This window comes from Antennarius striatus, chromosome 22 (assembly GCF_040054535.1).
Source record: "Antennarius striatus isolate MH-2024 chromosome 22, ASM4005453v1, whole genome shotgun sequence".
NCBI classification, from domain to species: Eukaryota; Metazoa; Chordata; class Actinopteri; order Lophiiformes; family Antennariidae; genus Antennarius; species Antennarius striatus.
The window spans coordinates 2,568,659-2,592,544 of NC_090797.1; the positions used below are offsets into that span (position 1 = coordinate 2,568,659).

At 45.0% G+C, this 23,886-nt stretch overlaps 1 protein-coding gene across 4 annotated transcripts in view; it reads left to right on the top strand.

Moving 5' to 3' along the window:
- dock4b (dedicator of cytokinesis 4b) overlaps window positions 1–19,653 on the top strand; it is a 70,736-nt gene extending 51,083 nt beyond the window's left edge. Inside the window, exons 34-52 of one of the 4 annotated variants that reach the window (XM_068306503.1) lie at window positions 65–125; window positions 896–989; window positions 1,077–1,225; window positions 2,060–2,146; window positions 2,218–2,322; window positions 2,501–2,642; window positions 3,299–3,465; window positions 5,346–5,432; window positions 6,523–6,699; window positions 8,670–8,753; window positions 8,913–9,032; window positions 9,129–9,250; window positions 9,785–9,896; window positions 11,325–11,406; window positions 12,001–12,110; window positions 12,787–12,859; window positions 14,701–14,817; window positions 15,496–15,557; window positions 17,547–19,653. In XM_068306503.1, the coding sequence (XP_068162604.1) occupies window positions 65–125; window positions 896–989; window positions 1,077–1,225; window positions 2,060–2,146; window positions 2,218–2,322; window positions 2,501–2,642; window positions 3,299–3,465; window positions 5,346–5,432; window positions 6,523–6,699; window positions 8,670–8,753; window positions 8,913–9,032; window positions 9,129–9,250; window positions 9,785–9,896; window positions 11,325–11,406; window positions 12,001–12,110; window positions 12,787–12,859; window positions 14,701–14,817; window positions 15,496–15,557; window positions 17,547–18,002 (2,407 nt within the window). In that variant the 3' untranslated portion in view covers window positions 18,003–19,653. The remainder of the gene's footprint in view (window positions 1–64; window positions 126–895; window positions 990–1,076; window positions 1,226–2,059; window positions 2,147–2,217; window positions 2,323–2,500; window positions 2,643–3,298; window positions 3,466–5,345; window positions 5,433–6,522; window positions 6,700–8,669; window positions 8,754–8,912; window positions 9,033–9,128; window positions 9,251–9,784; window positions 9,897–11,324; window positions 11,407–12,000; window positions 12,111–12,786; window positions 12,860–14,700; window positions 14,818–15,495; window positions 15,558–17,546) is intronic. The other 3 variants (XM_068306504.1, XM_068306505.1, XM_068306506.1) reach the window with 3 other exon arrangements.
- The last annotated feature ends 4,233 nt before the right edge of the window (window positions 19,654–23,886 follow it).

A 23,886-nucleotide genomic window follows, 5' to 3' on the forward strand; every position in this document is an offset into this window, starting at 1 on the left:
CAGAGGCCACGCCCACTCACAGGATGCCACTTCCTCATTGATCCTCATCGTCGTTTCTCCGCAGGGACTGTATGAAGCTGGGAGAGGTGGACGGAAAAAAGATCGGCTGTACCGTCAGTCTATTGGTGAGTCGCAGTCGACCAATCACAGGCTTTCGCTTTTAAAACTGCATTAGAAGCTCTTGGTTTCACATCATTTTCCATTTTTAGCTTTAAAATAAAACAGATTTCAAGAAAGAAAATTGCGTTTTGACCTTAAGAATGTCCATCAGCTGTTATGAGTCGGTTTAAATGAATAAATGAGCAATAAACACTAAATCAAACTCGAATAATCAAATAATTTTCTCTCGCCCTACTTATTTGTGCAACAATTAACTTAATTACATCTAACATGAACTTAATGTAATGTGATTACGTTAAAAAAAAATATTTTTTTTAGCATATCTGTACAAGCCTTCTCTCTGATTCCACATTCGATGCTATGCTAAGCTCTTTTAGCCTCTTAGCATGAGCAGTAGCATTTTTACCACCTGCAGCCGTCACAAAAGGTAAAATATCATCTTTTTAAAAATTATTTCTCGACTTTATCACGCAAGAAACATTTTTCGTCTCAAATTAATGGTGCGGAAATATAAATTCATGTTTCAGCCTTTTTTTTTTTTCTGCATCTCCTTCCATCTCTGATGTAAATCTTCTTCTAGCCTCTCCTTCTAATAACTGCAGCCATCTGTCGTAGCACCTGGGCGCGTGGGCCGACGCATCCGAAAAAAAAATATCGTCGCACTTTTACCGCGAAACAATCTGTCTCTGTTATGGAATACTGTCCTCATTTGCATCTCCCCCATCTCTATTTTATAGTTTTTTTTTATAACCGACGTTTTTCTCTTTCCTGTCAGAACTTCTACAAGACGGAGTTGAACAAAGAGGAGATGTACATCCGCTACATCCACAAACTGTACGATTTGCACCTGAAGGCACAAAACTACACAGGTACTCCTTCGGGTGTGGTGGCGACGACGGCGGTGGATTGCGCAAGCCTACTTTTGTGTGTCTGATCCCCTTTCCTGTGTGCGGCAGAGGCGTCCTACACCCTGCTGCTGTACGACGAGCTGCTGGAATGGTCCGACCGGCCCCTCAGGGAGTTCCTCAACTACCCCATGCAGAGCGAGTGGCAAAGGAAAGAGTTCCTGCACCTCACCATCGTGCAGAACTTCGACAGGGGCAAGGTGAGCATGCACGACATCGGTTTCCTCATGCATATTTTAAAAAATGCGGCCTGATGAGCAGTGTAGGAATTAAATCAAATGAAATGAAATCCCCCCCCCCCCCTTCCTTGGAGGAGCTGTACAAGGAGAGGTGAAATTATTAAATCACCGCCAGGCAAATGTTTCATTTCTACCTGTTGAGCGGCGATGGCGGCGGCTGAGGTTCAAGCACCTCCCCTGGATTAATGAGATGAGTCGCCCCGGGCTGTAATTAAAACGCCATCCGTATCGTTTCGCCGTAGAGGCCACGGGGCGTGATGTCACGCCGTTAATATTCATGGAACGCTGGGTCTCCGGCGGTGACGTCAGCGCTCGGCCTCAGCGGCGGCGACCCGAGCCTTGTGGGTTTGATTTGACTTTAATGCCGCGGCGAAGAACAAACAGCCAACTTGGCAGCTCAAACAGCTGAGTCAGCATGTTTGTTTTCTTTATTTATTTTTTTATGGACGCTCGTACTTCTCTCCATAAATGTGCCTCTACAAATCATTCCGTTCACACTCAGGAAAACAAGAAAATATTTTGCGGGAAGCCTCCAGAAGCTAAACATAAATTACACATGAATATTTATATTAATAGAGGTGAGAATAAAATAGTCCAGCTCTATGGAATCACTCAAATTATCCAGCAGGATGGCGTTTGGACTCATCGCTGCTCCCTAGTGGCGAACCTGCAGCATAGCAACACCTGCAGAGCTGATTTTATGAGATTGTGTGTGTGTGTGTGTGCGTTTTTTTTATTCTCCTTGTTCGTGTGTGTCTGAACACGATGATGAAGGAGTGTGTTTTATGTCTCCAGTGTTGGGAGAACGGCATCATCCTGTGCAGAGAGCTGGCCGACCAATACGAGTCGTACTACGACTACAGGAACCTGAGCAAGATGAGGGTGAGTTATCAGAACCTTAGGGAATATTCTGTTGGTATATACTCTATCTTAATCTTTCTTTCCATTCCCAGATGATGGAGGCCTCTCTCTACGATAAGATCATGGACCAGCAGAGACTAGAACCCGAATTCTTCCGAGTGGGTTTCTACGGAAAGAAGTTCCCTTTCTTCTTACGGGTAAAAATATCCCCTCAAATGAACCTCGTGACTTCTAGAATCCTGATCTGAGCCACGTTAAGTCGTTTAATCATCGCCCTAAAAATGATGTAACCAGTCGAGGCTGCAGTTGCGAGATGCGACCACTAGATGTCAGGCTAACCCCACGCTGTCATCCTCTCTCTCTCTTTCTCTGCAGAACAAGGAGTTTGTGTGTCGCGGTCATGACTACGAGCGTCTGGAGGCGTTCCAGCAGCGGATGCTGAACGAGTTCCCCCACGCCATCGCCATGCAGCACGTCAACCAGCCCGACCAGACCATCTACCAGGCCGACGCGCAGTGTATCCTCAGCGCAAATGTCCTGCTGCATTAAAAACACACACACACACACACACACACACACACACACACACACACACATAAAGGATTTGGGTTTACATTTTCACAATTACCTGTAATGAATCTCTTTCGTTTGTCACCACAGAGGCCCATTTAGAGGAAAACACACCCTGTAGTGTGCTAACTTTATTTGTAGTACACAATAATACGATATACATGAATATACATTTGCCCAAATCCGATTTCCGCAGGGAGGAATCTCCCAGCTTCTGTTTTCAGCTCTTTAACGCGCTCAACATCATCCTCTCCAGCGTCACAATCAGCGAAGAGCACTTCTTCCTTTTTTATTTTTTTTATTTTTACGTTTTTACCCCGAGGCCTCGTCTGTCAAGCGCCCTCCTACCTGATTTGTGTCGGTTACGTCGGCGCCCAACGGGAAATCAGCGGATTCTATTATCGGAAATCAAACATCGGTCAAAGATGCGCATCTCGTTCTTCAGACGGCATCTGTCTGGCGACGCCAAGAAGGATGATGACATAAGTACGGCGCGGTGATTTACACGAGAGCTGAGATCAGCTGATTGAACGATAGAAAAATAAAGTTGTGCACATGCAGACGTTCTCTTCCCGGTTCCTTAACCCCCCCCGGCGCTCCCAGACCTGCAGATCTACGCCGTGACGCCGATCCCGGAGAGTCAGGACGTTCTGCAGCGCGACGGCGTCCCCGACAACATCAAGAGCTTCTACAAGTTCAATCACATCTGGAGGTTCAGATACGACCGGCCGTTTCACAAGGGCACCAAAGACAAGGAGAACGAGTTCAAGGTGTGTGTGTGTGTGTGTGGGGGGGACGCGAGGGGGGCCCACGACGCACGACGTACAAGCACACACTTTAATGTTCCTGCTGCATCTTTGTCGTTTATCCCTTTTTATATTTCTGTTTGAGATTTTGTAAAAGTTTCAAAGGGGTTTTTTTTTTTTTTTTTGCAGCTTGTGCATCTGAAACTTTTTATACTCATTTTGTACTGAAATTAATTTCCTGCAGGTTTTTTGTTCAATATCTAATTGTAGGTGCGTTATTTTTTTTTTATAGCTTCAGTATTTTTTATTCTGTTAAACACGCAGGAAAGATCGATTCTCACATACTTTAACCAGTTTATTCTTTGACATAAGCAAGCTGCAAAAAAGAGGAGATTAAACAAGAAATAAACACCGACTGAGGAGAAAACAGCTTATAGATATTTTAAAAATGTTGGTTCTAGGATAGAAATAAGTCGACTTGATGGAAAAAAGTAAATAACTTATAAAGCAAGATAATTAATCTCATCATCTTCTTTTCCTTGAGTATTTGAGGGTTTAAAATTATCATTCAGCTTTTATCATCAGCGCATCGTGACCTTTGACCCCTTGTGAAATGTCTCTATTTTGTGAGTAGCGCATGTTTTATTCATCGGCATTTATTCCACTCTTGATTACGCACTTCAAACACACTTACACACACACACACACACACACACACACACACACACTCGTGCGTGATAATCTCAGTTCCATCAAAGCCATTTGATCAAATTAATCACATTTCTATCACTGCTGATCATCTCTGCCCCTCGCTTGATAATAATGCATTTAGTTAACTTCTGCATGGTGGAAAAAGCTCGAGTGGAGAAGAAAATAAATTTCCAACGTCCAACTAAGACGTTTCAATCGGTAGAAATAAAAAAAATGCTAGCAGAACGGTCAACACCTATTTTTTGTGGTGTTTTCCTTTCAACTTCCTGTTCTCAAAACCGTAATACAAGTTTTTTGTTTTTTTTCCCCGAGACATGTTCAGGTGGTTTTCTTGGCCTTAAAAAAAATAAAAAATAAAAAAACAAATCAATGAAGGGCAGCGGGGTTGTGTAGCGAGTCGGAAGATCCTTCTTCAACCTGAGGATAGCGGATCGATGTCCGCACGTCGGCGCTCGTCGTCTCCGCTGGAGTCTCCTTGAGCAAAGACGCTTTTCCTTTCCAAAAGCAGGCTTACGATAAATGAAGACGCGCTCTACTTGCACCTCGAGGATCAACCCGGTCGCGCTAGGAAAAAAAAAAAACCCTCTCAAATCGATAAAAACGCAATTACATGAGAATCCTGACGGATTCTTGACGTTTACCGCTAATTAGCAACTGCGAGCTAATGCTCTTTTTTTTCTTCTTTTTTTTTTGACGTAAGAAAAGGCGGGCGAGTGGCCCCTTGAGTTCGAGAGGGTTTATTTTGCGCAACGAATTAAAAGTGAAAAATTGCTGGTATTTAAAAAAAAAAAGAAAAACCCAAACAAATAAAGAATCTAAACTCCACTTCCCATTCTTCTTTCCGTCATCGAGTGTTTATGAAGAGCCTGCTGGAGTATCCGTGGTATGTGTGTGTGTGTGTGTTTGTGTGTGTGTGTGTGTGTGTGTGTGTGTGTGTGTGTGTGTGTGTGTGCCATCGGCGTGACCTTGCTGGGATGTTGGCTTATTGACAAACATATTGGCTGATGGAGCATGAATGATGGCACGCGGTATGGGATGTGACATCTGACCTACACCTACAATACACCTATGCTAGTGTGTCGGTAATTAGATTTTGTGTGTGTGTGTGTGTGTGTGTGTGTGTGTGTGTGTGTGTGTGTGTGAGACACAAGGTCGTATGGATTTCTCTAAGTGTGTTTTGCGTGTTTTTGCAGAGCCTTTGGGTGGAGAGGACGACTCTGACGCTGGTCCAGAGCCTTCCGGGCATCTCCCGCTGGTTTGAGGTGGACAAGAGAGAGCTGGTGAGCGACACACACCGACACAAATCCATCACACACACACACAAACACACACACACACCAGGAGATGTGTGTATCGACCCCGATTGATTACCACCAGCAACAATAATGACCTCGGTCATGGATTCTGGTTTCATTGGACACGTTTTATTTAGTCTATGTGATAGATTTAGATCAATTTGATTGATCTCTTTGAATTTGACCCACGTTGTTGACCTGGAATCGACACGGCGGTATTTCACACAGGTTTATTGCAGCACAAAATCCCATCAAAAACGCTTCTGGCCTCAGATCTTTCCCATGCAGATCTCTGAAGAACAGGGAGGATTTTGTGTGCCAAAAAAAAACAACAAAAAAACACCAACAGCGTGTCCGTCTCTGCCGGGCCCTAAGCGCGTATTCTTTAGCGCGTAGCCGCAGAGCTAGGTGTGAAATCGCGGCTTGTAAACCTGCTGTTGTTGTGTGACGGTTATCTGCTGCAGGAGCGTATAGAATCCACACCGGCTGGAGCCCAGAGGATTAAGCTTCCTGTGGAATATAGGAAGAACAAGAAACAGAGTGTTTACGGCTCATCCTTAAACTGTAAAGCTGTTATCAGGAGGATTTTTTTATTAATAATGCTGTATATATTCAAAACGTGTCAGTCATTGCTAAGCGATAGCATATTTTAGCATATTCTAGCTACAGTATTATAAGGCGCACCTAAAAGCCTTTAATTTTCTCAAAAACCGACAGTACACCTCATATTCCACCGCGCCTTGTGGTGTGGAAATACTGCGATTGTTTTTGGTTTAATGGTGTCTAAACTTTAACGCCAACGGCGATGACTGCGCTAATTCGCATAATTTTGCAAAACATACCGCAAGCCAGAGAAAAGTTCGCAACTAGCGCGTGAAGCTAATGGAACGTAGCATCAGGGAACGTCGAAAAGGGGAATTTTAGTCTTTTATCCACATCTTTTGAGCTCTACTGTTGTAATAATCATCTCGTCCCGTTGATCTTCCAACAACCGTTTTCAGACTTTTTAAAAGCTGCACATGAAACATTTCCTTAAAACTCTTTCCACATCCTGCCCCCCCCCCCCACTTTACAGGTGGAAGTGAGCCCGCTGGAGAACGCCATCGAGGTGATCGAGAACAAGAACTTGCAGCTGCGTACGTTGATCACCCAGTGTCAGAGCCGGCAGATGCAGAACATCAACCCGCTCACCATGTGTCTCAACGGGGTCATCGACGCCGCCGTCAACGGCGGGCTGGCCCGCTACCAAGAGGTACGGACGGATGGATGGATGGATGGATGGATGGATGGATGGATGGATGGAGGGGGGGTTAGAGACGGAGGCAGAGGGTGAGCAGCGATGACATATGGATTGTCTAATGATGCATGAAGGTGGGTTTTAGCGCAGAGATCTATGGATGGATGGGGGAGGCAGGGGGGAGGTGGGGGTAGGAGGAGCAGATGGATGGATGGATGCGGGGACGGCGGCGGCGGCTTAACTGATATGGATGGATGGAGTGAATAGATGAACCCGGAGCGACGCGAGAGGAGGCAGGAAAAATGGGATGGAAGGGTGATGAAGGGATGGATGGATGGATGGATGGATGGATGGATGGGTCGGGTTTAAAAGATGATGGAGACGGATGGTTAATAACGGATGAGCGGACGGGTGAGACGCGCGGTCGGTTGATTGGACGGTGACCCCAGAGTGCGACTTTTTTCGACCAATCGGAGAAGAGGACGTCGGGTAAAAAATGTCCGGAAGACGTTTCTTCGCCCTCGGTAAACAAAAAAACAGGCTGTGCGACTTCTGCTCTGTTGCATAGCAACCACTCTCATCCACCGAGGGGAGCGCGGATGCGAGGGCGCGTATTTGTGTGTGTGTGTGTGTGTGTGTGTGTGTGTGTGTGTGTGTGTGTGTGTGTGCAGGAAAGCACACCCCTGGCTGAAGTAGTCTATTAAGGTTTGTGGGATACTTGAATGAGCCACAGAGGCGGGGGTCACTCTGTGCTCATCGCCATCATGTTTGAGGAACGACGGCCGACTTGAACTCGGTTCCTACATGTGTTCCTGTTTGCGTGAACGCATGAAGAAAACAATCGCGGAAGCGTTTTGGGCGGGGCTATTTTTTCCCCAAACATTTTTCTTCCCAGGTGGGGTATCGCACCCCCCCCCCCCTGCGGAAAGCCGCCGTAAATCTATTAATTTTCCCGCCCGTAACTCCGATTGACAGCCGCGGCGGTTTGCTTGGCTACAAATGGAGGAGAAATTGTCATTATTAATATTCAGATTTATTGCTTTTGTTTCCTAAAGGGGGGGGGGGGGGGGGATGCCGCCTGATTTATTTCCCCTCCCCTCGGCGTTCCGTCTCTAATTGGACTTTTCTAATGATTAACTGAGCCACTCCACGGCGAGGCCTCACTCCCCCGCCGCCCGGCGCGGAATTTCCATCATTCGTAGAAGATTATTGATTATTTTTGCTGCCTGTTCCGTCCCGGGTTTGAATTTCCTGCTGAAGGCAGCGGGGATTAATACCTCGGAGCCGCTGCATATGTACTTTACAGTGCATCAAATATAATAGAGCGGGATAATTTCATTTGTTCTACATCTGTGTTGCACGTTTTTAATAAAAGAGGAGGCCGATAACGGGTTTGATGGAGATTAGCATCGTGTTTGTCTGACAGAATAAGGATCCTCGTTTTATTGTTTGGGTATGGAGCTTCTCTTTATTCGCCTCCCGACTCCGTCTTGAAGGAGAAATCGCGATGATCTTTTCGCGAACTCTCTTTTCACCTTTTCTTCTTGTTTTTTTGTTTGTTTGTTTTTTGCATATCCGTCATTCAGAGAAATCTGCTTCTCTTATTTGCAGTTTTTTTTTTTTTGTTTTTTTTTTTGAAGAAAGCAAATAAAACTGCGCTACACTTAAAAAGTGCGCGAAACCATGAATTAAATTAAGAAAATGTTTAAAAAAAATTTGGAAAAATTGTTTAAAAATCTGCTGCTGAAATCACTCTTAAACAAAAGTTCCATCGCAATCCTTCAATTCCAGGAATATCCAGACTTAAACTCGAACTTCAAGTTAGTTTAAGTCCGTAAAACCCATCGATTGGAAGCGAATATTGCAGATGCTAATTTACTGTGTCAGGCCAGTGGGGGATTCAGGTAGGAAGCCCCCCCCCCGCCCCCCGCCTTCAAGCTCCTGGTGTGTGCATAACAGATGTTCTGCATTTTGTCTCGGCGCAGGCCTTTTTTGTGAAGGACTACATTATGAATCACCCCGAGGACGGCGAGAAGATCGGCCGGCTGAGAGAACTCATGTTTGAGCAGGTTCGTAAATGAGAGATAAAAATAACCCCCGAAAAAACCTTGGAAACACCTTGGAAACGGAATTCAGAAACACGTGAAGCAACGGTTTAATCTGTGGTTTAATCTCTAGTCCTAATTTTTGGACATTTTTCACTTATCGATTTTTTTTTTTTTTTGCAGGCGCACATTCTGGAGTACGGTCTCGCCGTTCACGAGAAGTTCGTTCCGCAGGACATGAGGCCTCTGCACAAGAAGCTGGTGGACCAGTTCCACCTGATGAAGTCCAGTTTGGGCATACAGGTGGGGGCCGGCGAGGCGAGACGTGACCCCCCCCAAAAGAAGGTTAAAAGCCCCATTAATCCAGGGTTTTTTTTCCCCCTCCTCAAACACTCCCAGGAGTTTCCGGGTTACGTTCGCGCCAGTCCGGTTCACTTCACCAACGGGAGCCCGCGGACCTGCAGGAACTCCGTTCCCAACATCATCAGCCCGGACAGCGGCAGGGGCGTGGCCAGACGGAGGTGCGACCCGATTGGTCTTTTAATTTATTTTTTTTTAGCGTCTTTTCGTTTCCAGACGCCTCGGATTGTTTTCCTTGACTTCCTTCCTTCGCCGTCACGCTTGCGTACCTGTTTGGTGTGTGTGTGTGTGTGTGTGTGTGTGTTTGTGTGTGTGATGTGTTCACTGACCCCACCACCCTGTCGGCCCGCGACATTCTGCCTGGACGGTCCAATCCCGTGGGGAGATTGACATTTTATTGACTCCCCTCTCTGTTTGGAAGCACAACCCGGGTTATCTTTACCCGTTAAAAGTCTTTCCTTCAAAATAAAACCCGTTGCGTTCCCCTCCAGCCGTTTCCCTCCGGCGGGTCGAATCGATCATCTTCCTCATCTGACATTTTCTCTTGTCTCTTTTTTTTTTCCTCCCTCCTTCTCCATCCTTCCCGCGCCTCCTGATGGATTTCCGGTGAGTCAAACCTCCGAAAGCGAAATGAGACGACGGAACGCGGCGCCGCTCGCTTGAATCCTTCATCTTTTCTCCTTCAGCCTCCTCAGCTACCCGGCGGTGAACCGCTACTCCTCTTCCTCGCTGTCGTCTCAGGCCTCCAATGAAGTCAGCAACATCACCGGGCAGTCGGAGAGTTCGGATGAAGTGTTCAACATGCAGGTAATCCCTCTTTCTTTCCTTCTCCACATCCCGTCACCCCTCCCTCCCTCTCGATAGTCGTCCTCTCTGCGTGTTCTGGGTTTTATCCGGCCGAGAAAATTGTCGTGATTATATCAAACGAGGGCGCGGCGCTTTGTGAGGCCCTCGCCGGGGCCCGGCCGGTAATCTAAACTAGATTTGGCCAATTTTGAAGAAGCCGCTGACAGCTCCTGGCAAAGACGTCCGACGTGCCCGGCGGGCGCCGAGGCGGGTGAAAAAGGTCGGTGTCGCGGATTCCGACTGAAGAGATTAGGATGTTGTTTTTTGACTCCGAAGACAGAAGCGCGGCGCGTTACGCCTCCTGGAGACGCGCCGTTTAAAGCTAACGTTTGGTAAAACTAACGCTCCATTTATAAAAAGATTAACATCCTGCAAATAAAGGAATTCACATATTCCATCATAAGAAGCCTTAGGTCCCATAAAACCCTTTTATTAAATGATAGTAAAATGCATATATTATTTAATGTATTAAATATATCCATATTTCACATGCTGAGCACAGAGCGTGTGAAGACGAGGACGTCGGAGCGGATTCCGTTATTTTATTTTTTTTGGGGAAACTTTCCGCACAACAACAAACAGATCGCTGAAGCTGCTGCTTCTTTTTTGGGCCGCTTGTGAGCTTTTAGCGTTTTTGTGTTTTTATATTTGCTGTTCCCATGGTTACAGCTTGAACCTCGTACGAGTGGGCGTGGGATTCGTCTCCGATGAGGATTTCCAGGGCAATAAAACATAAACTGACACAAACGGGAAACTTTCTCCGTGAACAGTTCAAGCACGATGTTATGATTGCTTTTATTTTGAAAATCTTTTTTTATTTTTTAAAATTTTTTTATAGATGTGCGATTAACAAGAATCGCAGTAACCTTTTATTTACCGTTCAGCGACTATTTCACGCTTGTTGACCTTGAGACCACAACCGATTGGGCTGAAACTGTTATTTTATTCCCCGCATTACTTTTATGATTTCATGTTATTTTTTTCCGTCGGACTCGGTAATAAATGAAACGATAACCTCCCGACACGGCCCGGGCGCGTTGGGAACACGCTTATCGAGTCTGACGATAAGATGGAACGTCTCATCTCTGCAGCAGCAGCAGCAGCAGCAGCGGCGGCAGCAGCCATTTTCGCTCAGCGCTGTCATCGCTGTGGGGTTGCTAGGCAACAGGCTCCGACTCCACAAAGTCGCCGCTTCTGGCCAAGAAAAGTTCAGCAGATAACCTCGAGTTAAACCGCAGAGAGATGTTTGTTGTTCTTTTGTTGTTTTTGTGTGTGTGTGCAGATTTAACATTTAATGTTTTAAAGGTGGAACGTACCCCTGGACGGATGAAACGGGGGGGGGTGTTCGTATTCCTATGACGTTTGTCTTTCTTGTCGTCCCGCCTCCAGCCCAGTCCATCTACCTCGAGCCTCAGCTCCAACCATTCCGCCTCGCCGAACGTGACAAGCTCCGCCCCCTCCAGTGCCAGAGGTGAGTGCTGCTGCTCGGGTGAACAATGGGTCAAAGGTCAAGTTGATGACTTTTTCGGTTCTACAATGTTCCCGTTCGGCGAGGTTAGCGCTGCTCGATGTTTAAGACGCTGGGGGAGGAGGTGAGGTTAAAAAAAAAAAAAAAAAAATACAGTTGAGCAGAGATGAAAAATACGCCGCTTTCCTTCCTGGGTGGGGTCAAACCTCCTGGACGCTGGGGTGCGACTGTCAAGCGCTCCCTCTGGCTGCGCTCAAACGTCGTAAAAACGGAGAATATATGGAGACGTTTACGGCGGCGCACACACTCCCCTCTGGTGAGCTGCAAACGGTGCCCCCCCCACCCTTATAAAAACGGCCTCTGTCGACCAATAAAAGCAGAGGAGAATTATTACTGGTGTGTTATCTGGACGCCGCCTCACACCCCTGTGATTGGCTTCCAAATGGTTCCACATCCACTAATGGATCCAGATCCGCTGAGAAAATAGTGCCAGTGTGTGTGTGTGTGTGTGTGTGTGTGTGTGTGTGTGTGTGTGTGTGTGTGTGTATGTGTGTGTGTGTGTGTTGCTGTTCTAATATATGACATCATCCGTTCCAGGTTCACCCCAGATGGCAGAGAAACACAAGCATTCCAGAGAAAACACATGTCTGTCTCCACGAGAGCGACCGGTCAGCGCCATCTTCCCCAACCCTCTGGACCCAGCGCAGGTTAACACACACACACACACACACACACACACACACACACACACACACACACACACACATATACACAAATGCACAATGACCCACGAATCTATTTCCCCAGCTCAAATAAAAATGTCATTCCATGTCAGGGTCGTGGGGTCCAGTTCGACCTTTAGCCGCGAATCGCACACGCATAACCGTTAAAATAGGCTAACAGGAGCTAACAGGAACTAGCGCGGCGTCTTCCTCGTAGCTCAAGGTCGTTCAATCACAGACGCTGCGTTTAACAGAAAAATAATGTTTCCTTTGTCTCTCCGCCGATGCTTCTGGCGCGATCGACTTTTTTTTTTTTCCTGTCTGGCACCATTTGCATTGCATCAGTTTTAAGAGGCTTTGCTATTAGCCGCTAATGGATTATTGATTATTAGACGTTTCGATCACTTAAGGGGGGGAAAGGAGAAGCTATCTTTTTTTTTTTAAACATATATTTTTACAGATGGAGGGTGATCACCTCCATAAATATCCACCCGCACATAAAAACGTGATTCAGCTCTCCGTCTTCTGTCTGTGGAGGGATAAAGGTTTTCACACCTCCAAATTTGTGTGCGTTGTGCTAAATCCGATTATTCCTCGATGTGTTACGCCTGATTTATCTGTTTCATGCAGTAACTTCTTCTTCTTTTTCTTCTTCATGCAGAGAGTTCCTCCTCATCAGATCGGCGACGCCACTTTACCGAGGAGCGACCCCAACCTGTCGGCGCCAGACAAAGGTATAAACGTTAAGCATCCTTCTCCTTCTCGTACGGAACGCCGCGGGGATTCCCTCCCTGGCGGGACGAGGACAATAAAGTTCTATAAAACCTCATCCGAGGTTTTTTCTTTAACATGTTTATTATTTGGTACGCTGCCTTGTGTTTAAAAAGAGCGTTTATTCGACACACCTCAGCGTGCGATCGATGCCGAACCCGCCTGCGGTGGCGGTCGTCTGTCCTCGTGTGTGTGTGTATATGTGTGTGTGTGTGTGTGTGTGACTGCAGGCATCAGTTTTCACACAGCTGCTTCAGGGAACTCCTCCAAATAGATACACACACATTCCAAAACACACACACACACACACATGCCAGCCTCAGTTTGCGTCCGGCTCCTAACCAGACTCGTTTCGTCCTCCTTCATCCTGGAAGGATATTGAAGCGGCAGGTAATACGTCTGCCGGACGCCGCCCACATCCATATGTATGAATGCATATGTTTTAGCGCCTCCTCCTGTTTGCTCATCGTCTGGGCGAGATGCATATTTCTTGAACGTTTCCCCCCGAATTCAGCCTCAAAGGTGACGTGTAATAAAAACACCAAAAAAATTGAGTTGGATTGCTTTTTTCTCTTTTTTTTCTGAACTTCTGCAAAACCAAACAGATTTGTCACCTTCAGCCACCAGGGAAGAAGAAGACAAAAAAAGGATGCAAATGAAGACACGTTTAAAAATAAAGGCTTCCTCGTGACTCCCCACGCAAACCCTCACCTTTCCCTCCGACGCCAGCCGAATCCGTAAATCACGCGGCGACAGGTTAGATGAGACGCGGCAATATGGTGAGATGACACCTTTATGCGCACAACAATGAAGGATAGGCGCCAAAGCTTACACAAAAGTTGTGATGGCGTGAAAGCAGTGTCATTACATCATCCGTCTGGAATGTGAAATCATAACTCCAGGTGATAAATACCGTCGTTCAGACGACTGGAACTTTATTTATAACAGACGTGAAATGATGACTTCATAAATATAGATTTAAACTTTCAAAACTACATTTAAAATCGAATAAAAGAAAGGAATTACGTTTACATTTGGATTTTTAGCATCGTTTTTAGCATCTTTGACTCTTGTGGAGGGGGTGTGGCTTATCCACAGTAATACATGCGAGTTAAGAACAAAGTCTGTCAGTAAAGCGCATTTGTATGCTATCATGCTGTCTGTTTTCACGCCAAATGTGCAAGTGTGACATCTCTCGGCATAATTATTTCTCTTATTTTTCTGTTCATCTCCAAAAAACAACACGGGAGAAAAAACAAAACTGCTTTGAAAACTATGATGAAACGCGTTGTAATTTTTTTTTTAACACAAAAATCCAGCAGACAAATGAAAATATGAACTCATTATTTTTTTTTTAATGCGAAGTCAGTGACCTGCATGCGTCTGATGCCGCATGCTCCTAATTAGTTTAAAAAGCCCTCCTCCGCCGCCCACGGAGGTGTGAGCAACCGCTTGACCTCAATGTCGTTTTCCTGTGGGTGATGTTAGCGAGTGTTTCTGTTTGTGGGAAGGAGAGCAATAAAAACATTTATGCTTTAAAATCATCTGCGTTCTGCAAAGGTGAAAAAGGAAAATAAAACCTGACAAGAAACAGGACGGGATTATAAAAGAAAACAGACGAGGGAAGATGAAAACGGGCAATGCCAAAGCTACTGCTAAATCAGAGTCCAATGTATTATTATATATAATGATAAAGAGCCATCTTGATTTCCTGTTGTCCTACATCCATGTAATTTTGCCATGCTATCCGTGTTTCTGCAATCCCATTGGCTGCTGAGTGACTTGTCATGTTTCTGTTTACAAGTGAGAGCCACACCCAGTAGCTGGAGTCTCGACAGTGTCAAAGAGGGCTTACCTTCTTTCTCTGACTCTGTCGGCAAAATGCTATGCCCTCCCATACCCCCAAGGCCACAGTACTCAGGTAAACCGGCCGCTGACGTCGAGCTTCGCTGATGACGAATAGTACTAATCTTCCGCTCTGACTTGTAACACCTGGCGCTCCGACTCTTCCGATGCTGATATTTTCCAATCTGCGTCTCTCTAACCATCTCCCAAGTCGCCGTCTTTCACACACAGCACAGCGGCTTGTCTGTCACTAACTGGTGTGAAATGCTGATATTTTTCAGGTATGTTTGTACAGCTTCGAACAAGAGTTGGCCCGAAGTAGGTCCCGATTGAAATTACTTTCAATACCTGCGCTATCCCCCTGAGATATGCATGCCGTTACATCTCGAAACTGTTTTCTCCTCCATCCATTCATGGTTTTTTTACTTGTTTACGAACAGTATTTACAGATGCGGCAGACTTGACTTATTCCCCAGTGGTTTCTGATCTATTGTGCTGCCCGGCAGCGTAAGGAGCAGATGGATGGTTTTTCCCGCCCTCATTTTTCCTGTCCTCATTGCATAAAGCGATAGCAGCTGTTGGATGTGGAAACAGCTTAAGGCGGCCTCAAGGACCTGCAAAACATCAGCGACTGTTTGACTCATTAACTCTATAAGCCAGTGGCCTCCTCAGTTCAGTGTGTGTTTGAGGCGAATGGAAGGAGACGGTCCGCTAATTTGAATGTTCTCCCTCTTCTTTCTCATCTGGTTGTCAGCAGGCTCCGCTAAAAGCATGAGGTCACAGTCCCCCGTCTCCACGTCCAGATCGCCACAAAAGGTTGGTTCTGTTCCTGTCACTTTGAGGCTTTTTCTTTCAGATTTTCTTTCTTTTCCCTGAGACAGCCCGACCTTGCTTAGCAAAAGCCTCGGGGGGCCTTTATCCGCCACTGTTGGCGTCTTACCGGCCAGCTCCGGGGTCTTTATCCTACTCTGTGTCGACGCCAGGTCTGGGAGCTTTGTATTACTGCTCACTGAAGCTGCTAACTGCTCCAGCGCTGCTGATTTTGTAGTTTTTATGACACGGATGTCCCAGAGAGGACCCAAAACAGGAGTGGCTGGAGGGCATTTGTCACATTTGGCTAAATGTGCACCTGGTAGATGCCAACTGGTGTCCACTGTGTTTAATCCAACCTCTGGGAACATGTCACCTGGAAAACACGCAGAAACAGAAGGATGTATTTGATTTCGCTGCATGTAGTGGATTCATTTTTGACTGTGGTGCTTTTGTTAGGTTTTGATTTAGTTTCCCATCCTTCAGTCTCTCCATATTTATCTACAGCTAAACTGATTACCCTTTCTTTGTCTATTGGCTCTTACGTATTGTAAATCAGCCCAGATAGTAGGAGCAGGTCAACAAAAGTAAGCTACGGACAGTATGAGCTTTTAATGAGGGTAGAAAGTTGTTCACAAACCGAACCGAAGCTCGTCTCCTGCTGGCTTGTTATCTTTCGGTGTGCTTGTCACGAGCAGGGGTGCTAAGCTCCCGGCTTTATTGCAGGTATAATGTCGTCTTATATGTGACAACTACCGAGAGCAAGAGAGAGAACTCTCAAGAGACACACCGGCTCTGGAAAGTGTGAGTGACATCTTGGCGCTCAGTGTGCTCCGTCAATCAGAGTCTGTGTGTGCATTTTTTTGCCACGTTTGTGTGTGTTTGCGAGGCCTTGGCAATAGAAGATGGCCTGGTGCGAAAGTACCGAGCTGCCCATCACGGCACAGCCGGAGACTGCTGCTCCACGGAGGTCTAGCGGGCCCCATTATCCTGGAGCCGGAGCACACATCAGTCAGTGCAGCTAGGGGTCTATTAACGGGCCAAAAACCCCAGGACAGTCGTGAACCAGCAGAAATCACGTGGCGTCAGTCTGACAGGGCTGCACTTACTCATCTCTAGAGGTAGAAATAACATATAGTAGAAGCTTCTCTGTGGAGTTTAAGCTTCTTGTCATCACTGTGTTAAATATTCAGATTCCTGTCATCCTTGAAACGGTTTCTCCGGCCGACTGTGTCCAACGGATAGCCGTTTTCTGCTTACCTCCCGAAATATGAACGATACAACTTTACTGATCAATTGTATACTCCACTAGATCCAATTAAATTCTAGCAGATGTAATGGCAGCATGGTGTAATTGCTAAGGGAAACATTTTGTTGAGTGATCAGATTTTTATGGAGGGAAATGCGACATATTGTGGTTTTTTTTTTTCGTCTGGGTGCACAAGGGCCAGTTGATAGAGTGGAAAACCCCGAGGCCGCTGAATGGCTGCGTCAGCAAACGCATTGGTGAGGGCAGAATAGACCGTGAACACAATAGATATGTGATTACCATAACCGGCTCACTTTATTTAAACTCTGGAATTCACCATAATACAAAAAATAAATAAATAAAGAAACCAATTTAACTGCAGGATGTGGTTGGATGACCGGTTCCCACCGCCCAGCAGGTCCTGAAATTACTCCAAAGTTGTAGGAAATGCTTTTTTAGATTGGTAAAATTGGTTTATAGAAAGTTGTTTGATGCTGTTAGTTTGTTGGTTCTGGAAGTTCTTTGCCAGAACCAAATTTTGAGGTGTTGCCAAGTATCTTTGTGGATAGAGCTCAATGCTAAGATCCAGGGTAGCCAGAAGGTGTTGTATCTCCAAAAGGTACCAGATAATGTCACCAATACGAGTCCAGACTCTAGAGGCATAGTCAGGGAGTCAAAATTTTGATTGATACTATATTTAATCTTCCTGCAATCATCATTTTCTCCCGTCTTTTATCTACCTCCAGACCACAGTGCCACCCTTCACCCCTTCGCCCACCGAGTGCCAGTCCACCAGCCTGGTCTCCAACTCTCCCGTCCTCTCCGGCAGCTACAGCAGCGGCATCTCCTCCCTCAGCCGCTGCAGCGTGTCGGAAGCCTCGGGCACTGAGCTCCCTGCCAGCGACCACCCGCCCTACCCGATGCCGCCCCCCGCCACCCTGCCCAACTCCATCTCCAGCAGCTCGGACGAACCGATCCGCAGGGAGAACAAAACGCCGCCACCTTACAGCGTTTACGAGAGGAACAACCCCCGCCGGCCCGTCCCGCTGCCCCACAGCCTCTCCATCCCCCCGCAGACGGACCCTCCGGCGTTGCCCCCCAAGCCTCACCAGCTCCGCACAGGCAGCATGAAGCTGGAAGGGACATCCGACCCTCGGGTCCCTAGACCGAGACCTCTGCCCAGGAAGGTGTCCCAGCTATAGGTGCTGCTTGGGGGGGGGGGGGGGGCAGGGGCAGGACTGGAGCTTGAAGAAACACACTGGCGTATTTTGCACTTTTCTACTGGGCACTCCTTTTTTTTTTTTCCTTGGTGACGTTCAGTTTGGCATTCCTGAACTACACTCCAATAAAAGACACAAGTCTATAGATTAACAGGCAGTCAAAAAAACAAACAAAAAACAACTAGAAACCGTCAATGGAAATGTTCTTTTTGTATTTGCTCGAGGGCATTGACTTTGACTTTTCTGCACCTTTATCTCTAGCACATACAGCCGTTCACCATAAGTTTACCAGAACTATTCAGATAAACACAGTTTTTGATAGATGTCATAACCTGGAATATTTGTATATTGCTATATAGGAGAATTGTTTTTGCCTTAAGTATTGGAAAGAGAGTCTTTTATCCCCCTGAGTCTTGCACGTTTATTTAAAAACAGTTGTGTACATTTGTATAACTGTGTGGCTGGAAAGGTGCTAGAGGCCCGTTATGTAGTAGAGAAGACTGTGTTTCATAGTCATATCCACTGGCACAAAAAGCATTGAAGAGATGCTGACAATATTGTACAACTGAGTGAAAACAAACGCTGTGATAGCTGCATTTTTTATCTCGCCATCATTTCAAATTCTAACAAGGTGATTGTGATTTTTTTATGCAGTGATTTCAAACATTTTTGGGTGAAGGTTACCTCGGCACAGCGGCTCTGGGTTTTTTTTTTAACTTTACATGGTAATCCGGTTCTGAATGGGAGGATACAACTTTAACAAATGATCCTCCTACTCTTCACTTACCAAAAACTCACGCAATCATTAATCCTGGACCAAATGTGTTGCCAAACGCCGGTGCCACTAGACGCCCCAGCGTTTGCCTCCTGCATGATACAACGATCTTTAGGTGGGCGTCGCTAAGTGTTGTGCCAAAGGAGATTATAGAAGAAATTTTATTCTCTTTAACCCAGAATTAAAAAGAGTAGAAATGGTCTGCTGGGAAGACATTTTACATAAAGAAGTTTTAAACCCAATCAAACTCCACCGATTCAAGGCGACGCAAAACAAGCACAAAAACTTTACACTCGTTTACGAACCGTACTATTATTACAAACTCTTGACGAAGCAGTAACTTTACACCAGGACTGACACTGAAGAAATACGTAGAAGGTCACTTCTATTATCTGTACAATTCAGATTCAGCGTTTTTTAAAGTAGAGGAAATTCAACATAAGATTTTCAATCTTAAAAATAATCCGTGCCACATTTTTTGGGGGGTTGGGGGAAATTAGCTTTAGCATCGTTTGTACGTTTCATTTTTTGTATGGCTAATTTACTGATGGATTTGTTTGTGAATTTTTTGAGATTAAATATTCACATTAATCAGTACTTGAGAACCTGTAAATTATACAATGAGATTGATGTAAGTATGCCGATATGAAATCTGTGTATTGCAATTAATGTAAATACTGTGTTTTTAACAAAAAAATGTAGCTATAACGATTTACAGCTTTGAATGTAATGTTGAAGCAGCAAAATTATTATAAATGTTCAAACTTTAATTGTTTTGTGAGTGTAGAAAAATTAAGGTCATACATGATGACGTCTAACACATTTGCAAGTTCAATAAACTGCCCTATGTACTACAGATTGGACTCTCTGACATGTTTCAAAGTGTTGGTCACTTAATTATTAAAAAATAAATAAATAAATTTTAAATTAAAAAAAAAAAAATTAATTTAGTTTTTAACTTTAATTTTAAAAAAAAGTTGAAAAAAGTAATCCTCCCACAGGATAAACACACTTCCTGTTCTGAAAGGAAGAAGGAAGTACTTTAAGGAAGTGGCACCAGAAGAACCAGGTGATTCCTCAAGACATTTCTCTTTGGATTTTTTTGGAACAATCCAACAAGTTTGACCCACGGCGGAAGTAAGATCACTTATATTCTTGTTTTTCCTCTCTCTTCTGATTGGACATTACATCATTGGTCATCTCCTTTTAACACGATGAAGCTTTGTCAGGATGGGAAAACTACACGTTGGATCATCTTTGCAATGCTTTCAAATGTGTGTTGTTTTTTTTTGCTTGATGTGTAATTGGTTTCAGTTAATCTGTACTTCTTTCTCTTTTTTTGCCTTAATTGTGGCACTAATCAGATTTCTGTCCCAGCCTGTGTGAAAGCAAACAAATCAGATCTCCTCAAATCAGATTTGAATCGCTTTCATGTGCTTTCTCAGATACAGAATCGTGGGCGTCGGAACATTTTTTCTCTTGAGGATGAACGACAACAAACCTGGTAGATCAACAGCTGTCGACAATCTGCTCGTCGGGAAGTCGCGGAAGCGAATCCTTCATGGGATTAAACCTCCATTGCTCATGTCGATGTGATTCTGCAGGTTTAGACGCCGTGCAGGAAGTCCCCCCGTCCCCAATCATCCTCTCCTACACATCTGCATTCAAATGAGACGCAAACCATGCTTTTCTCTTTACAATCTGCAACAGCCTGATAACATGTCTGGAACACGCGTATATACGTTTGCAATGAAGAGAAGAAAATCCCGACGTTTGCATGCTTGCATTTTTTTTTTTAAATTGAAATGCAGGTCATTTTTGCATACAAACGCGACAAAAAACTGCTCATCGCCCCCTGTGAACATTCTCGGCGCGTTGGTGGTTGATTGCGAGGACGAGCACATCTCACCTGTCAGCATTCATCATAATTGTTGGTGTCTGGCTGTAATTTGACAGCAAATTATCACGGCGAGGATGAATGGGCCGACTAATCGCAGAGTCTCCTCGCAACAGAGGGCAACCAGGAGAGACGGGCCTCCGGCATTCAGTTCCATCCTTGGGGAGGATTGTCGTCCGTTACCGACCCCGACAGGCTTGTCGGTCTGCCCATTATTGAGACAAGAGCTGCATTCTGCTTGGGCTGTAGCTGCTGACAAAAGAGCATCCTGGTTAAAGGACAGGAGAGCTCTAAGCTGATCCCAGACTGATCCCAGCGACGGTTTCCAAGCAACAATGGGAACCTGTATCCGGGAGGCACAGATTCTGTAATAACATGTAAATATTATGAACCCTCGCCGTTCCCCTGTAATTGTAGGAATGTTCAGCACTTTTGTAAAAGCGGCAGCATTCATTATATCCAAAACGAGGGCCTACTTCGTTTACGGCGTTCGCGGGTGATGATACGTAATTATCAAGGGAGAGGCATTGCTAGGTATTAATTTGAATTTGCCTGGGGCAAATTTTTTGGAGAACACACAGCCGCCGAGAAACTCCAAGGTGTTTGTCTCACTCTGCAAATCTCCCCAGGGAGAGGAGGAAGAAGAAGCTGGAGCAGCTCTGCAGGGAGCAGAAGAAACCTCAATCTCTGAAACACACTGAAGAGAAGTTTCAAAGGGAAACTTTGCATGGAATAAATGCCGTGTTTTATCCTTTTTTTTGTGTTTTTTTTGCTCCACTCCTGTTATGTTCAGCAGCTTACGGAGGATTTTCACCTGACGACTTCAAATGCTTGTTTTTTTTTCAAGTGTAAGTTCTCGGACTTCCCGTCCTCCATTGAGGCCTCAACTCAAAAAGGGAGGAAGTTGCAGTTTGTATGGTGGAAATGAGGGTGTTGACTACATGATGCAGATTTGTGAACTTATTTTTCTACAACCACCTCAGGGAGGTGTAGCACAGAGTTCCGACTTTGTACTAACAATGCGAAGGGAAATGACTTCACTGTTTAAAGCATTCACTTCTTATCATACTTTTTCTACGGCAAATTTAATTTGACTGAGCAGTAAATGGATTGCTAAAAAAAAAAAAGAAAAGAAAAAAGGAGTCCGTGGTGGTGAATAATTCAGTTTTAACAGAAGTGACACCTTTTATAAATCCACAGAGAAAATTAGTTTTGAGGAGAAACAGAAGAAACAAAGTAAGACGATAAATAATGTATCCACAAAAAAAAAAAAACAACACCAAAAAAACACAACAACCATAAAATAGTCAGGATCTCCTTTTCTGAGTTTTTTTTTATATCAAAGACAGAAAGAATTTCTGTTCTGCTTCATTTTGAAAGATGAACGAACAATGTTTCTAACGGATGCATCATCGCCCCCTAGTGGCCTTTATAGTTATTATTTATTCTGCGCATATGATTGTAAAGTTTAATTTTCTGTTAGCAGATTTATTCTTCAAGTTAAAGGGTTAAGATTATTCTTGAAAGGATTCTTTATCAGTTGTTTGCTTCTAATTTTGCGATTGTGTAAAATATGCAAAACATTACCCAACATTCCATTGGTTAAATTTTACTTTCCTTGCTGTACAGGACCGGTTGGACCCCTTGAGACCTCATCATCCCGTCCCCCCATCGTTTCTAGTGAGTCGTCCTTCAGAGGTCAGCAATGGTGACCCCCTTTCTTCCCCACCGATTCCCGCCTGCTGACTTCCACGGCGGCCCCCGTGGTCGGGTTCGTCTGCACGGCGGGACCGAAGGGCAGCCGCTTCCAAACTTGCGCCGTTCCAGACGTGATTAAAGGTACTCCTCTGTCCTTATCTAACCTCTCGCTGTCAGCCGAGCCCGTCCTCAGTGGGGTGTATATTAAATTAAATTTTAGACTCTGTCCGTCTTTGCTCTCGTGGGAGATTGCCTTAGTTCTGCCTGGTTGAATGTGCAGAGGCCTTTCCTGTTTCTCCTACACACATGAATAAACATGAGGTCGGGTGACATTTTTGAAGTCTTGTCGCTGGATGGGTTTTCCGCCGGGTTAAAAAGCCAGGACAAGGGGTCGCTTCGGGACAGGGAGGGATAAAGTCGACTATTTTCCTTTGAATACAATTCTGGGAGATTAAAAGAGAGTTGCTCCAGCTGGATTTTAGACGCAACTGCAAGATTAAAATGTGGAGACGCACTATGATGGGATGGAGGTAGAATCTAGAATTTCCTTTGGTATTAGTTAAACATATTTGATTAATCTGAGATTGAGTGAGGAACTCGGACACCTGGGAGTCTGGTTAGGAGGCCTTATGGTTGCCTCTTATTGGAGGATTTTTGGGTACAGGGTGGACCCAGAAATTGCTGGAGAGCAAATGGGAGGTTTGACTGGTTGATTTTTTTTGTTTTTGCTGCATGAAATTTTCATCAAATCTCTAAGGAACGAGTCATTATTAATGCTATAGCTGAATCCGCTGAACTTCCCAGACCTCAAACAGAGAAACCACTGGGAGGAAAACTTTTCTGTAATACTTATATGGTGAAATCCATCCATGCTTGAGTAAGAGAACAATGACGAGAAGTAAAAACTGAGATGATCAGCATTCAGCCAGGAAAGATAAAGCGCCGGCACCACGAGGGAATACAAAATAATTTTAGAAGTTGCATGAAAAGGATGTCGGAAAAGTGAGCAAGAGTGGCATCATGGTTTAAAGGGGTTATATTTCAGATTCTATTTTGCAGGAACCACTGAATGTATCACTGGATGGAACTAAAATGCATCTTTTCTGCCGGGGATGCAGGTCGTTGCTCAAGATTATTTGTTATATATGTGCACCATCATCCAAAAAGGATAGTCAGACCCTGATATCTGAGCTTTAGCAGGAGGCTACAAACAAAATTCAAAAAAGTGGTGATGGCTTTTCTGTTCATCACACGCTGCTCACCGGGCGCCAAAAAAAAAAAAAAAGACCAGTAGAAAAACTCCTTTTTTTGGTTGGTTTCACTTGTTTTCACCTCCCCATCAAACTGTGAATCGTGTTTCAAAACAAAATACTGTCAGAATTTGGCGTCTAGGCATATGATGAAGGGACAACTCGAGGCTGTGGGGTGGATGGGGAGTGTTTGGGGATGAACCGCAGGAAGGATAATGCGCTGCCTGAACACGCATGGTTTGATTG